Source organism: Ipomoea nil, unplaced genomic scaffold, assembly GCF_001879475.1.
Source record: "Ipomoea nil cultivar Tokyo-kokei standard unplaced genomic scaffold, Asagao_1.1 scaffold3069, whole genome shotgun sequence".
NCBI classification, from domain to species: domain Eukaryota; kingdom Viridiplantae; phylum Streptophyta; class Magnoliopsida; order Solanales; family Convolvulaceae; genus Ipomoea; species Ipomoea nil.
Window position 1 is genome coordinate 4,519,402 of NW_017619497.1, and position 16,748 is coordinate 4,536,149.

The window sequence follows — 16,748 nt, forward strand, 5'->3', positions numbered from 1 at the left end:
GTACTTTTACAGCTTAAGTCCCGATCGATCCTAAAATTGAGCATTGAACACATAAAAGTGGACCAACCTACAATATTACCTCTAGTAACTTTTTTTTTTTTTTTTTTTTTTGACTTGATTCATGTGATCTTTCATTTTTTGTTTTGTCTCTTTCAATAAGAATTTTGGTTCGTGTATTGAAGAATGAGAGATTTTAAACAAGTGTAATGGTTGAAACTTAAATTTTTTGTTCTGGCGTGACCATGTGGTACAAGATGAACCATTATGTTTTATTCATCTGCTTTAATCAACTTCTTTCATATGTCAACGCGATACAACATGTTCAATTCCGATTCCAAGTCTTCCATCTCCTCAAAGACCATTTTAAAATCTCCATAAATCACCAAATATTTCTTCCCTTTTTTTTAGGTTCTCACCCAACATTTCATGATTCACAAAAATAAGGTAAAATAGTAAGATAGTGCAATTTTAACCTCAATTAAACCAAAATCAGTATTCAAAAATGCACTAATTACATAACAATCAGGAACCGTTTAAAAACTTGTAACATATTTTTAGAAATTAATTTATGAAAATGACTCTTTAAATTTTTTTTTGAATGCTACTAGCTCTATTACAATGTAGTATCTGTTCATATACTTTCTCAACCTACTGAAACGCCTCCACTGAGGCTCGAAATCACAATCTTCCAAATGGAAGTCCAACCCGGATACTATTAGACCACATAGTCCTGGTTGACTCTTTAAATTTAATTTGGCTAAAAGTTAAAAAAAAATGACATTTCCTGTTTAACAAAAAATAATAATAATAATAATAAAATTATTTTTTAATGCTTGCTTCATCTTCTAAAAAATAACAAAAAGTTATTATAATTTATTTCCTATCAAAGATTAAATATTTTAATGATGCTAATAATTATATTATTATTTATATTAAAATAAAACTATAAATTAAAATTTATAATAGTTATATAGATTAACAATAACTATAATAAAAAGATGTAAATAAATAATTTTTAACTTATAATTTATAATAAGAAATACATAAATTAATAAGCATAGTTTTTTTTTTTGACAATGTAAAAAAAAAAATTAAAGAAAAAAATTTACTTTAAAAAAAAATATTGTGTTGTGGGTTGGATCAGGCTAAGAATTTTATTATTAGGCACTCATACGTAGTTATACAATGATACAATGTAAAAACTATGAATTAAAGACCCATATTTTAACTGTGCATTGATGAATGTAATAATTTATAAATAAATTAATTAAAAAATAATAATTTTTCTCTCTACAGATTAAATTCCCAACACCCGACAGAGCATTTGTGAGGATGTAAATCATGATAAATCAAAAAAATTTAATTTTTAATTTTATGGATTGTTGACCTGGCCAAACCCACATTTTTATTGTTAGTCTCGGACCAACCTGACCCATATTTTAACTTAAGTCAATCCGATCTAAATAATAACTAAACATATGGCAAGTCAACCGTCAATATGACATCGCTTAAAGAGAATAATTGAGTGTGAGATATAGATTTGAAAACATGTATTCTGATTAAAAATTTCAAAAATATTTTTTCATCAAAATGAGTCATTTTTCTTTGATCAAAATGAATATATTTTGTTGACTTTATTTTCTATTGATAGTTAAATTAAATATTAAAAAATTCTCATAAATCAAAAAAAAAAAAAATTATCTTATATAACATTGTTTAGTTCAAATTATGCGTTCACTTATAACTAACATAGCATTATTGTCATGTAAAAAAATAGGTAAAATAAAATTAATATGATTTGTTAATTACCTTTTATTGGATATTGTAATGTTACTTTAAAATATGCAAATTTTGTCATTTATGCTGCACATATCATTCTCATAATCTTAAGTGAGAACACATGGTAAAATTATATTATCGTAGTCTCACATTATGTTTTTAAAAAGTAATCACATTTCTTAGGGATTGTTTAGTTCAAGAATATAAGATTAGCCTAAGTGATGAGATAACTCCCGAGAGGTAATATGAGATCATGGTACAGTAATGTAATAGTAACTTGTGTCATTAGTTGGGATCGTGATGATATAACAAGTTTAGTTTCGGTTATATTTTAGGTTATATTCTGTAATTTACTTAAATTCCCTTACAAATAAGTAAATAAATAAATAAATAAATATTGAGTTAATTTCATTTTTGGTTCTAGATTTATAGGTAGTAGTCGAATTTTAGTCGTTAAATACAATAACATCTTGATCTTTTTTATACAAAGTTAGTTTACTGGTTATATTTTTATTTATATATTTTTTTTAAAGTTCATAATTGAAGACAAAAATGCTCTTGTATTTTACAGAATTTAAACAGTTTCGTTAATAGATGACAAAAAATAATCATGCCACAATAATACTAGGACTACAGGGGGGTATTTTGAAAAAAAAAAAAGGACTAAAAGTGAATTGTCACCTATAAATTTAGTACCGAAAATGGAATTAACTCAATAAAAATTATACACACATATATAATTGTTGTATAATGGTTAGTTGATAAGGACAAAAATAGAATATTGAAAAGTAATATAAGAATACCTAAGAAGATGGAGTGATCACATTATCTCTAACATTACATCAAAGTCCTATGTGGTAGTAATATAAGATTATCGATGCAATCTTATAACTTGAATCAAACAAAGTTATATAACATTAACATATATACTCATATTACCTATGTAATGTTATAGAGTTCTACTACATATACTTCCAAATTTTACTCATTCACTTTTACAGTTTTACTCTTTCATGTGACAGATAAGTATAGATTATTTTCATTGTGTGAGTTCCAATAAAAATGTTTACATCAAGAATTTAAAAGTGAAATTCAAATTTGGAAGTAGAACTTGAGATTTCACATAGTAATTTCCAATGTTATATAACTTCGGCGCATCATTAGAGTAATTTCACATCTCATAAGCTAAACACCCCTAAAACTCGCTACTTATATGTCTACATTGCATTATACATGCATGTCTGTATGGGCAGCTTAACTGGTCATAGATGTGAAAGTTGAAAAAAATGATTAAGGATTGAGTCTCACTAGAAGTAAGGCTACTGACAAGTTTCATTTAAACTAAATCAATATTGATGTGTTTTATCTTGCTATCATATTTTATTCTGATTATTATGTTGCTTTATTTATTTTTGCTATCATACTATTGGATTAAGGCAAAGTCTTCTATGAGACCGTCTTATGAATCTTTATCCGTGAGACGGATCGAAATTTTCTTAAGTATTAACATTTTCCTTATAAATAACTTTTTAACTCATAAATATTATATATTTTTTCAAAAGTAACACATTTTTCCTAATACGTATTACACTTTCTCTTTTGCGTAACAATCAATTTGTCTATAATTAGTATTACATTTTTCCTCATAAATGTTACATTTTTCATCATAAGTAATAATCAATTAATTTATTATTGATTAGTATTATATTTTTTTTTTCTCATAAGTAACTTTTTCAACTTCTAAATATTACATTTTGATTGAAAAGTATTACATTTTTAAAAAAAAAATTAAAGTATCACATTTTTCCTCATAAGTAACAATCAATATATCTCTTATATATTATTATTACATTTTTCATCATAAATATTAAATTTCTATCTAAATCTGACCCGTCTCACGAAAAAAGAATCTGAGAGACAGTCTCACAAGTCACAACATACTTACCCTAAGTAGCACTACAACATACAAGACATAAGCAACGTCACTTGAGAATAACAAAATAGCAAATTGGTAATTGGTATTAATTAGTTAATACCTAATTTAGTTCTCAACTATATTGATTTTTTTTTTTTAAATAGTTAGTTTAAACATTATTTTTAAAAACTTAATTGGGGTCTTAAACTTTGATGGTTTTATCTAATTGAGTTTTCTGTTAAGATAATTTGATAATTTTTCATTTATTGATACCCAATTTAGTTATCGCACTCATCAATTATATTGATTTTACCTAATTTAATATGTAACTATAGGGGTTAACACTCAATTTAGTTATCGATTATAATTATTTTTCTCGATTTTGTTCTTGATTCTAACCATCGAGAACTCAGTTAAATACTCTATAGAAGTTATAGAACCATCAAAGTATATGACCCAATTAAATATAAGAAGACTTTTAAAACTACATTGAGAGAAATCATTATAATAAATAACTAAATTGAGTATTAAATACTCCGTGTAATATAAGAAAAATATTATATGAATTTTCATTCTCTATTCTCATTTTTTACTCATACACTTAAATTTTTGATCTTAACACTTTTACAGGAACTATATAAAGAAAATAACACATCAACGTGACCGCATCGACCATATTAAAGAGTAATTTTAAAAGAATTAAATTTAAAAGTACATGAAGTAGAATATCATGAATTGAGGGGACCGAAGTCAAAACAGGTATTCACCTACTGGGTTGTGTTCCGTTAGGGCGTAATCCGTAACGGGGCGAATTTTGGGAAGCAATGGAGCATTACTCTCGCAACGTACTAGCACATAACCCAAAGCTTCCAGCTGCGAAATGGCGGCACCGCAACAATCTAAAACCAAATCTCAACAACCGTCTTTGAATATATATATAAATATGTTATTATATAAATATATGTCTGTACAACCTCGCAGAATAAAAAAAGAACGGTTTTTGATGAAGCTTTGCCTCGCTCTCTGAATTTGATTCGAGTATTTAAGGAATCGCAGAGTGGATTGCGAGAATGGGGAGCAGAGAAAGGAGTGGGAAATTGGCGGGGCTAGGCGAACACGACGATGATTCCTCCTCGTATCGTTGTACTAAGAAGACTACTAGGCTTAATCGTCAGTTTCAGTTCTCTCCTTCTGAAACTGAGGGTTCTTGCTTCGGTGACGGCGGAAATGGAACTTCTGCTGCTCCTGCCGGTGGGCCCATTTTCTTTAACTCTGCTGCTCCTCTTACCGGTACACACAAACCCAACTTTCTCTTTACTTCTATATACTGATTTTTTTTTAAAAAATATTTTTTTTTGCTTTTGGGATGGGTTCTTTAGGGCTCGTTTATAATATAATTTGATTGAAAATTATGGTGAGTTGCAGGGGGGAGCATGGGGTCTGAGAAAGCTGTAGTTTTTACAGCTTCCCAGAGGCAAGAATTTGAGAGGCAGAGTTTAATATACAAATACATGATGGCTTCGGTTCCTGTTCCTCCTCAGCTTCTCATTCCTTTACCCAAAACCCAATCCAACAGTAATATTCCTCAATTTCCCCTTTTTCTTCACTTTCTTGAATTCTTGGTAAAAAAGGGAAAACAAACAAAAACGCAAAGGGCCTTTTGGGTCACACTTGTTTTTATCTTTTTGTGTGAAGAATCTGGGTTGGATTTGAAGTTTCCGGCCGGGTCGGATCCGGAGCCGTGGCGGTGTAGGAGAACAGATGGGAAGAAATGGAGGTGTTCTAGGGATGTTTTGCCTGACCAGAAATACTGCGAGCGCCACGCTCACAAAAACAGACCCCGTTCAAGAAAGCCTGTGGAAATTCAGTCTCACAAAAACTCTCCTAATCACAACAACAATTACCCTGTCACTGTGCCCAGTTTTCAGTTCCCGGCAACTGCCTCTTGTGATCAGAACAGGTTTCTTTTGATTCCTAAATCCTAAGCTCTAGTTTTCTGTTCCATACTGTGTCTGTTTGATTGGGATAAGATTCGAACTTGAAATTTTCCTTAAACGGAAGATAACAGTAATGCCATCAGACCACAAGGCACTTGGCATAGTCTGCTTTTGTTGGTATCCTTGATTGTTTATGTTGTGTGTCCAGTGTTTTGTTCTTTTGCAAATAGATGTGACTGGACTTATGTGTGTATGTGTGTGGTCACTGAAGGAGCAATGAATGGTTTGCCAGACAAAAGCAGCAATTCGTCTTGTCACCGCCACCATCAACGTTGGGATACACCATTGGCAATGCCATAAACATGAATACATCATCGCTGTATAGGCCCGAGCTTAGTAGTAACGAGCAAGGATTCGTGAACCCGAATCTATTTCTCGAAGGCCATGAAGCGAGGAGTCATCAGGTGAATAGCGCGTTTCTTAGCCACAACATGGCGTTTCTACAAGCAAATGCCGGGATAGTCCACCCAACACAGCACTTCATTGATGGACTAGACAATACTGATCATAACAGTTTAAGCTGCAAGAGTTCGGATAGGAAGTTGCCGTTTTGTTCTTTTAGGCTTTCAGTGCCCGGAGGGGGCGAAGATAACCACCACCAAGGGCTGAGCGTCGGAATGTTGAACCCAGAATCTCAGAGCTCGTCCTCAATAATGCCCGGTGGACCTTTGGGCGAAGCGTTGTGTCTTGGCACCGCCTCGAATTTGCCATCGCCTCACGGGTATAGCAACAGCAGTGGTACCAGTAGCTGCAGCCTCATCTGAGGATGGAAGTTGTGGTCTTAATAATCTCATAGGGTGACTTCACTTGTTCATTGCTATAATCATCTGTGTTGGATGTTGTTGCAGGTTTAAATTCTTAGGCTATGATCTTGTGAAGCATAAAATTCTGCAGATGTTATTACCTGTTTTGCTCTTCTGTTTGACTATGTTGTTCACTGTCCCATAATGCTTTCATTTGTTTATTGCTACCTACATACCTTTCTCCTCACATTGTTACCTGTGACATTTTTCTGAAATTGGAAAAAAAATGATTAGAAGTATAAATTTTGAAGTATATATTTAACTCAACATTCAATACTAAATCGGACTTCTCATAAATCAATCAATAAAAAAAATCATAACTATATCTTGCAACCGGGGTTGACCTTGTAAAATAGAATTTAATACATGTTTATTTTTAGTATACTATAAGTACATTTTTAGTGTTACAATATAATCAAAACAAACGTATAATATACTAAAATTTAAACAACAGTATAGTAAAAAAGAATATGTGTATTGAGGTTCAATATATTCAATTCGCCTCGTATATATTCACTCCACATGGAACAGGTTTTTTGGGAATGATAGTGGGTGGTAGGTTATGGACAAGTTGGATTCAAATTTTATTTACATAATCCGCTTAGAACTCCACCCGACCCGTTATTAATTAATATATACAGAGTAAAGTAAGTACTAGTTTGAAATTATTATAAAATTTTCTAGAACTTTTACTAACTTTTTACTATTTTTAGTTCTAAATTAGAAAGTTTATTTTTTAAAAAAAATTAATAATTTAGTTATTATATTTAAATATATATTTTTATTATTTTATGTTTTAATATAACTAGTAAATTTTATTATTTATTTTGTGTAAGTAATTTAAATATTATTTTAAATTTTTTTAATAAGATAATAAGTGGTGGGTACCCGTAGTGATCGAGCACCTGCACCTAGTAGGCTGGTAGGGTAGGGGTGTTTTGAAAAGTCCACTCCTTGCAAGTTGGGATAGGAGTAGATGGAGAAAATATAAAGTAATTAGGGTGATGAATGTAGCCCTTCCTGACCAATCCCCGACTATCATCATTCCTAATAAAAATAATATGGTATGTACCATATGCATAGAAATAATGTACACTTATACATAAAAATAATGTATCATATACATAGAAATAATATACTCCATATATTGTCCACATAGTTGTGTGGACTATGGACCATAGTCCTAACATTGAAAATTTGCCATATGGGTTGAACATGGCCAGTTCAGACCTTTGAAGGCTACACATTATAACTTAATTACAGTCGGGCTCAATATCTTCATTCAAACTAAGCCCACATTGGTTCATATAATCAAGATATTGGGTGGTTAGTTCAGCAAGAATTAAGAAGTAATTAACCATGTAACAAACAGGGTAAGCACATTCACTGTTTGAATATTAATGTAACGGTATTCTTAAAAGTAAGTTAAGGGTCCGTTTGGAAAGCAGGAAAATGACTTCTGGAAAATGATTTCTGGAACTTATAGCTAAGTTAAGTAACTTTTGAACTTATAAAGAGAAAATCCAAATAAGAGATAGGAGACGATGAGTATGATACATTCTGCATTAATAAATGAAGTACATTTTAACCAACTTAGTTGGTGTGAGTGACCGTGTACTTTAATCCCTTAAGAGATGTCGGGAGTTCCTTAATTGATCCGACCTGCTCAAGACACCTCATGGTCGGACAAAAAAAAAACAGTTTATCGGCTTATCGCTTGATGCATGTAATATTATTCAAATGAATTTATTTTGTATTCATATTTATATATGGGACTATTGAATAGATAATATGCACTAAGATTATCCAATAGGACCGGATAAAGAAGTCATGCGTAAGGTTACGTGACTTACGTCCTGGACTGGGAACAGTTTGGATAAGGATAAATTGCAATATAAATCCTCTTCTTCTTATTTCCAGTTTAATTATTAAATATTTGAAAGAAAATAAAAAGAAATAAAGAATTAAAATTACAATTTTCGCCAGAAAATTTATTATAGTCAATTTTACGTACTACAAAATTTGTAATCTAAAAGCATAAGTCTGAAATTTTATGATTGAAAACAAGATTATATTTTTCTGAGAAAACTTAGGAGATCGAGTTTTCGACGTCAATGCTTACGGAGTATTTTTGAGAGCTGCTATGTCGTCGTTCTAGGATATGATTATGATTGACATATGTGTTTATGTTTGTTCTTTGATATAATTTGCTTGGAACTTGTCCAGTAGTGGGGTGGGTGGGTCATCTTCAACAAGTTATGATGTCAGTTTTATTCTTCAATTCATTGTATGATTGAGTTTAATTTTGTTTTTGGATTCTTCGTAGAATACATCGTGAGTTAGGATCCGAGTTGAAAATACATTCTTGATCAATCGGTCGATTTGGTGTTTTCTGAAGTTGCTTGTATTTGGTGTTTTACATTTATGTAATAGCCTACATTGCTCCTCTTTAGGGTAGAATATATCAATTTCTCAATCTTGCTTAGAAAAATCGAATCAATTTTGACCCGACTCAAATTAGAAATAGACATCACATATATTTTTATCACAAAATGATCACTCTAAATGCCAATTTTAAGATACAAGTAAATAATGTTAACTCATTTGTTGAAGAGATCAACTTTTAAGAATGGGTGGTTCTGTTTCCTTGTATCTATTTGTGTCGTGTGTCATTATGATGGGTTCATTAACTCCAAAAAAAAAAATAATAAAAATAAAAATAAAAACATAAGAAGAACTCTGTTTTGAAGGGTAGGAATTTTACTATCTTAGGTAAAATGTTCAAACTCTAATTAAGGCCCATAGTTGTTCAAATACGCTAAAATCTTGTAACCTAACGATATAAGTTATAAATAAAAATTGACAGAATTGCTATATACTGTCGTGATATTTATTAAAAAAAATAGCAACCTAAGACCAGAAATTAAAGAAGGAAAATAATATGTTTAAGGAAAGCTAGCATGAAGCTAAAGAAAGAGCAGAGCAGAGTACTAAAGATAGAGTGAAATGAATTGAAGTGTCAAATCATAGTTAGTTATCGGGAAAGAGAAGAGTAGATCAGAGGTGAAGTGTTGGCATCAGTGGGATACATGATAATAATAGAGAGATTAAAGGGTAAAACATCAAATCAATATAATGTTTAATTAGACGAGATGGGAAATTGAAGGTGTAAACAGATGAGTTAATGGGGGCTAATTTAATTCTCCACCACTGCCATGATTAAAGGCATAGAAAAAGAAAAGGAATTGGAATTGGTTTCAACGGATAGAGAAGCAATGTGGTCACTCAATCGATGTCTTTAACGTTAAAACGACCACATCAAGGCTGGTGTGCTCTTTGGGAATCATCAATCCTCACTGTACCTAATTAAGTGTCGGAATTGTGATGATGATTATGTACCTTAATTTTTCTTCTCCCAAGGATCTGTCGGTTAAACCCCCCCTTTTTTAAAAAATAATCTTGTAAAACTCCTTTAGCGTAGTAAAACACTAAAACCCATGTTAATTAATTCTTGTCTGCATTGAGTTGTGACTATGGTTGGAATGGACGGGGGAATTTCTCGTGCAATTGTTATACCATGGATTATGGTTTATCTTACATTGTAAATACTGGGTCTAAAATAATATTCAGATTATGTACTTACAGTTAACATATTATATGTTTGAACGCAATTAACATATTATGTGTTTGCCGTTAATAAATTATATTTTTGCACTTAACATATTATGTACTTTCAATTTATTAATAAGTGTATAATTTACTAACTGAAAGTACATAATATGTTAACTACGTACGCATAATCTGAATATTATTTTGGATCATAGTTCAAGTAGACTCTTGTCCATGGTATAATTTGCCTTTCTTGTGAGCTATTTAAATAACTAACCACCATGAATTATTAGATCAAACAATCACCCCTCCCTAATGTGTTATCTTTTTGTTGGATACATGGTTCTATATTTACACATAATTGTGAACATATATACAATGTAATAAAGTCAGTAGCATTTAAAATAGAAATTTACTCATAATTGGACCGGTCAATTCACCAATAATCAATGAAAATAAATAATTTTCTTTTTATAATTGGGAGTGGTATGTAACTGTAAGGATGGAAGCATTTTCTTTTTACAAATAACATCTAAAAAATCTATGCTTTTAGACGAGGTTAAATTATGTGCAATATATATATATATATATATATATATATATATATATATATATATATATATATATATATGAGTTCAAATGAGAACATGATCTTCATGTAAAAATTGAGGACCAATTATAACCAATTATCAGAATTCATTAATAATTGACGATTCTAATAAGAAAACATACAAGTTGGTCGCATGAGTAGTTAATTCAGTTGGTCATAAATGTGAAGTTAGAGAAGAATGACCAAAGATCGAGTCGTACCAATGATAATGTAAAAGTAACCTCTCAAAGTACGGGTTCCATGGAGTTGGGTCTTCTAACCTTTTGGGACGAAGAAAACATACGGGTGAGATTTAGACATTTCAGCTGCTCTTTTAGCATTAATCTATGTGAAGGCCGTGTGAAAGTGTTTCCAGATGAATGACTAGCCTCTAGAAGAAACACATCCAACAACTTCATTATTGTGTATTTCCTCTATATATCTTAGTACGAAAAACTTTAGGAATCCCAAGTTCCATCCTGAAAAGTATTCTAGTATTATTGTCAAATTAAGATTGGTTGAACCAGTTTAGTTGGTATGAGTGGTCGTGCATGCGCACTCTCATCTTTGAAGTCAGGAGTTTGAACTCCCTCTCGTTTGGAAAAATCAATTTGGTTAGTATTTTGCATCTTAATTGAGCCGGTCTGGTGCGAATGCGATTAGTCTGAGTATGGTACAAACTGGCTGACAAAAAAAAAAAAAATTAGTTGACAATTTGTAAAAAGACTTAAATGATTTTTTTTTTTCAGTTTTCTATGTAAAAAGGAAAATACTACATATACTCATTCTCTACTTCCAACTTTTACTCTCATACTTAAAATATTGATATAGATACTTATAACAGGGGCCCACATGAAGAAAAATAACCTAGTCCAACACATCAAAAGTAAGATTTAAAAGTACATGTAAAAATAGCAGTATTTCATTGTTTTTCTTATCATCTCCACACTTGTCAATGCTAGATTCTTTGACATCCAATCGGATGGATACCATGTCCACCCAGTTTATGTATGCCATAAAGTTGGGGTCGGCTCACTGAACACTCATTATACCGTGGCGCATGATACATGTTATAAGATATATCACTAACATATATGTTATTTTTAGTGTATTATATATTTATTTTTTAAAAAATTAATTTTTAAAATATTATTGATTTATTTTTAACATGCTAAAATCAAACATATAATACATTAAAAATAAACATTCAGTATACTAAAAATTAATATTTATTAGTAATTTATATTACAATGTAAATCATAATCTACAATACAATTTATCATCCCCAAATGCCCTATTGGGTCTCTCATGCTGCTTTAGGTTTGGTCTTGGATACTACAAATTTTTTTGTTCTAATAATATTATATTATCAGAGCACTCACAATACTTGCTGGTAATTTAGATTAAAGCAAGAGCCAAGAGGGAGAAAAGTTAATGGCCTGTTTGGTAAAAAGTTGGCATATAGGTCAATTTTAGCTTATTTGACTACTATTAATTGTTTTATTTAGTTAAAATATTAATATAAGTGTTTGATTAATTAGTTTTTTGCAATTCTAAAAAGCTAAAATTTAAAAAGCTACTTCAAGCAACTTTTTCAATTAGCTTTTTGAGAAAAAGAATTATACCAAACAACTATCAGCTAACAGCTAATTTACCAAACATTTTTTCTACCACAGCTAATGTTATCAACTAGTTATATCATCTAATTAACACAATCAGCTAACAGTCATTTACCAAATAGCGTGAATCTTTTTTTTATTTAAAAGATGAAAAAAATGTTAAAAGTCATAAAGTGGTTGCTAGTTAGTTACCACAGCACCCAACGAGCCTGTTGGGCAACATTGGTGCACACAACATGCACCCGCATAATGTTTTTTTTTTGGTTCGTTTATAAACCCACAAGACAGTTTTTTTTTTTTTTTTTTTTGGTTTCTCTTCTTTCTCCTATATTCTCTCACCTCCCAGTTACACAATTTTTGACCAAAAAAAAAAAAAATAAATCACTATTTATAACCATTAGGGATGTTCTTAATCCAATAGATCTTGAAAACACATATAATCTTTTTTTTTTTTCTATACAAATTAACTATTATATATGTTGTATATATAACACACACACACACACACAAAATAAATTAAAAAGAAGAACAAAAAAGAATATGAACTAGGGGTGTAGACGGGTCGAGCCGAACTCGAGCTCGATAAACAATATGTAGGTTAGAGCTCGAAAATTGAAGCTCGAGCTCAACTCGGTTATGAAATGAGCCGGCTCGAGTTCGTCTCGAGCTTATAGTTGATCCAGATCGAGCTAAGGTTTAATCAAGTGGCTCGCGAGCTGCTCGGCTATAATTTTATATATATATGACTCACAAACGGCTCGATCAGTCACGAGCCTAAAACATTTGAGTTCGATCTCGACTCAATTACGAAATGAGCCAGCTCAAGTTCAGTTCGAATTTGAACCGAGCTTTGATCGAGAGGCTCGCGAACCACTCGGCTTATTTATACCCCTAATATGAATACACAAAACAATTATCACGGGTGCGCGATTTTCCATAGGATCTCCAACACAACAAGTACCTTGCTGACCTAAATTTCGTAAAGTTGGTTATCTTTTTCGCTGTTAGCACTACTATCACTTTCATCAGCTACTTAAGTTTTGGTGATCATCACCTACCAAATCATGAATCAAGTGGAACCCCATTATATTCCTTTTTTTCAAATGTCTTCTTATTCCCGCGGGTCCCAACCTCAACAAAATGGTATCTTTGCACTTTTAGCATGTGTTCTTCAACAAACATATATATTTATTTATATATTTCATCCATCACCTAAAATCATACAAAATAATGCATACAATCTAGTCGACATGTTACATAGGATGATGTTGTAATATAATATTGTATTCATAGGAATCATATGTGTATATATATATACTTTAATAATAATAATAATAATGATAGAATTCAGAGACATCATTATGATGATAAGATTGCCTCCTATACAAAGATTTTCAATCAAATCCCTATTTATTTGTAAAGTATGATTCCTATGATACTCGTAATCATATGTTATTTGACTACTAAAGCTACGTATTTTATTTTATTTTTATTTTTTATTTTTATTATTATGATATGATACTAGGATTTTTTGAACGATTTACGTAGCTAGTATAGCTATACCGACAAGTGGGACAAGGGATCGGACGGTGATGATGACGAGTTGGTGTAGCTCCAGAATTCAACGTCGTTGCCGCCGGCGTTGACCTGAGAGTTGTGGTGATGATTATTTGGTCTACCAAACGGACGGTGATGATCGACGATGGGAAAATACAGGCCGTCGCTGAGGTCATCGGCGACGTAGCTTTTGGAGGTTTCGACCTGGCCGTTGAGCTGAGAGGCGACGAGGCGGTCCAGAGCAACCCAGTCGGCTGGACCGGCGGCGGTTTTCATATCGTCGGCCGGTTCAGTGTTGTTGCAAGACGGTTCGGTTTCGGCCAGCAAGTCTTCGAAGGCGTGGTTGGGGAGATGATGGGGAGAGAGGATTTCCATGGCGGATTGGGTTTCTAGGGGCGGAAGGTGGAGGAATCGGGCGGCCTGGATTGCATGGGAGAACTGCATGGTATCGTCGCCGTTGATGATAATATTGTTGCCGTTTTTGGCTCCGTTTTGTTGCTTGGAGGATGACGACGACCTTCCCATGTAGGTAAGGATTTGATCGAGAACGCCGTCGTTTCCAGGATGGGTTTGAACAAGACTACTGTGGGGACTCTCAAGAGCCTTGTGATAGTTTTTCTTCTTGAAAACCCGGCAGACCACCCAACCCTCTTCCGGTGCACTGCTCAATTCTCCGACCAAACTTGTGCCCTGCTGCGTTACGTTACAAACATCATTAATTACCCACAACATATATTTCAATTAAATATAATGTTGTATATATGCTTTATAAAATTATATCTTATGTTTTGTAACTTGATTCGTACTCTCTCTATGTATCTCTGACAAAGTTATAAGATACAATTGTGCAGAACACATAATAATGTAACTCACAAATTAAAGTCAGGACACTATTGTGTACCTATATACTTATTTAAATTTTACATTAACACTAATCCAAATAAAAAACTTAAAAAAATTATTTTGTGCTAAGCTTCATGCTCTAAACCCTCATTTAAAAGATGAAATGAATATGAATATTTTTAATCATATTAAGTAATTCGCAATTGAAAAAGAAGGAAAATATTTTTTTTATTTCTAAAATGATCTCGCTATTTATTTTTTTTGACATTGTACGTAGTACTAGAGTAAAAGACACTGAGATAGTTTCCAAAACAATATATAGTAGAAAGATTACATTGCGGATTCATAATGATATCTCTTGTATCAAGTATAAATTAAAAAATATTTGTTTAAAAAAAAACTACAATACCTAATACAGACTCAAAGTCTTTATCATTTACTTTCAAAAAATACTACTACATATAAAAGTATCATTTTTATATACACATAAACATACGTACGGACACACATAGTTTCCATCAGTCATGTTCCTTGTTAACACACACACACACACAAACTAAAGGAAAAAGTATGTTTTCTGAACACAAACTAGCTATGTCACAAAATGTTATATTCCTTATCTATTTAAAGTATATATATATACTTTTTAAATACAAATTTTACCTCATATATTATAAAATCATTGATAAGTGAATGTTCCGAATAAACTTTTTTTTTTTTCCTCTCATAAGATTGATCTCAGTATATAATTACAACATAATTAACAGCTTAAAATTACATTATTAGATAAAATATATGGTTAGTTGGTTACCATCTGATTTTTTTAATAAAATAAAATAAAATAGAGTGTATTATTTATCCGACATAAATTCATAAATGAAAAGACATAAAGAAGGGCGGGCGGGGTAGCTTACTACGGTGGTTTCAGGGGAATTGTCGTCCAACCTGTACTCATGCATGATCCAATCAGATTTTTGTCCGTGAGGGGCTCGACCTTTGTAGAACACTAAGGTCTTCCTCATACCGATTCTCTTGCAGTTGCTGTATATCACCTTATCCCTCCCGGTGGCCTTCCAGAATCCGGCCGCCGTTGCCCGGTTCGTCCGGGTTCCTGTCGGATACTTCTTGTCCTTGTGACTGAAAAAGTACCAGTCGTTCTGCGGCCCCGATCCTATCTTGCACTTCTCTGAAACACACATTAAAAAACAGGACAAATTGGTCAGACTGTTACCTTGATAATCACAACTTCATAAATTTCTTTCAACCAGAATAGTCTATTGACTTTCTTGGTTTCAGCCAGTCAGCTAGACTGGTATAATTCTTTGAAGATTTAGGGCAAACCTTTTGTTACTGGTTGCAGTTTTCCCTCGTCACCGAAAAACAAAAAACAGTAAAATTGGATTGGATGGGGGAATTGCAAAAAGATGTATTTCTTGCCTTGAATATCCCAGGGTTCAAGCTTGTTGAGATCGACGTCGCGAATGACGTCGAGGTCAATCTTCTCGGAGGTGACCTTCTTCCTGAGGTAGTAGTGGAGGAGCTCTTCCTCCGTGGGGTGGAACCGGAATCCGGGAGGAACCTGGGACTGACCATTCACGGAAAGATTCATGTCTTTCGATCGAGTTATTAAACCTAGTACTGCTGGCTCTGCTGTTACAACGATTCTTTTTCTTGTTTTTTCTTAATGTGAAATGAAGAAGATTGGGTAGCTCAAATAGGTGTGGGAGAAAGGTGAGAGAGACATTAATGGCCGGAATGAGGAAATGAAATGAAGAAAGGTGGGAACTGAATGGTGAGGTGTGTCATTAAAGGGAGAGGAGACATGATGATACATATATATATATATAAATATATACATACATACACACACATAAATGGGGTAGGGGGGGTTGGGTGCAAATTATGCATGAAAAGGTTTTCGTATCATTATCATGGCCAATACTGTACTTTACAGTTAAAACTGGGGTCTTTTGCTTACTAGGCCATACCTAGCTTCAACAGATCAACCACCACCCCATGATAGATTTTCACAATTAT

General features: G+C 32.3%; 2 protein-coding genes across 5 annotated transcripts; one reads left to right on the plus strand and one right to left on the minus strand.

Annotated features, from left to right (window-relative positions):
* Positions 1-4,764: 4,764 nt before the first annotated feature.
* On the plus strand, positions 4,765-6,679 carry LOC109164777 (growth-regulating factor 8). The gene is made up of 4 exons (XM_019313325.1): positions 4,765-4,984; positions 5,120-5,269; positions 5,390-5,654; positions 5,903-6,679. The coding sequence occupies exons 1-4, from the start codon at positions 4,765-4,767 to the stop codon at positions 6,453-6,455; spliced, it is 1,188 nt and encodes a 395-aa protein (XP_019168870.1). The 3' UTR covers positions 6,456-6,679.
* A 7,005-nt stretch (positions 6,680-13,684) lies between these two features.
* On the minus strand, positions 13,685-16,517 carry LOC109164578 (NAC domain-containing protein 43-like). Of its 4 annotated transcripts, none has more exons than XM_019313085.1 (3): positions 16,149-16,517; positions 15,629-15,897; positions 13,685-14,558 (listed from the first exon to the last, which is right to left on the minus strand). In XM_019313085.1, the coding sequence occupies exons 1-3, from the start codon at positions 16,318-16,320 to the stop codon at positions 13,869-13,871; spliced, it is 1,131 nt and encodes a 376-aa protein (XP_019168630.1). In that variant the 5' UTR covers positions 16,321-16,517; the 3' UTR covers positions 13,685-13,868. The 4 variants fall into 4 exon arrangements, with proteins under 4 accessions (XP_019168630.1, XP_019168629.1, XP_019168628.1 ...); XM_019313084.1 differs by having other exon boundaries at positions 13,685-14,561; XM_019313083.1 differs by having other exon boundaries at positions 15,626-15,897.
* Positions 16,518-16,748: the final 231 nt, after the last annotated feature.

What these genes read in the sequence shown, in the direction of transcription:
- LOC109164777 (XM_019313325.1), top strand. Translation starts at nt 4,765, where the DNA reads ATGGGGAGCAGAGAAAGGAGTGGGAAATTGGCGGGGCTAGGCGAACAC. An exon ending in CTCTGCTGCTCCTCTTACCG is followed by an intron (nt 4,985 to 5,119) that starts GTACACACAAAC and finishes GGTGAGTTGCAG; the next exon opens with GGGGGAGCATGGGGTCTGAG. An exon ending in ACCCAAAACCCAATCCAACA is followed by an intron (nt 5,270 to 5,389) that starts GTAATATTCCTC and finishes TTTTGTGTGAAG; the next exon opens with AATCTGGGTTGGATTTGAAG.
- LOC109164578 (XM_019313082.1), bottom strand. Translation starts at nt 16,320, where the DNA reads ATGAATCTTTCCGTGAATGGTCAGTCCCAGGTTCCTCCCGGATTCCGG. An exon ending in TGAACCCTGGGATATTCAAG is followed by an intron (nt 15,898 to 16,148) that starts GCAAGAAATACA and finishes TGTGTGTTTCAG; the next exon opens with AGAAGTGCAAGATAGGATCG. An exon ending in ATTCCCCTGAAACCACCGTA is followed by an intron (nt 14,562 to 15,625) that starts GTAAGCTACCCC and finishes AACGTAACGCAG; the next exon opens with CAGGGCACAAGTTTGGTCGG.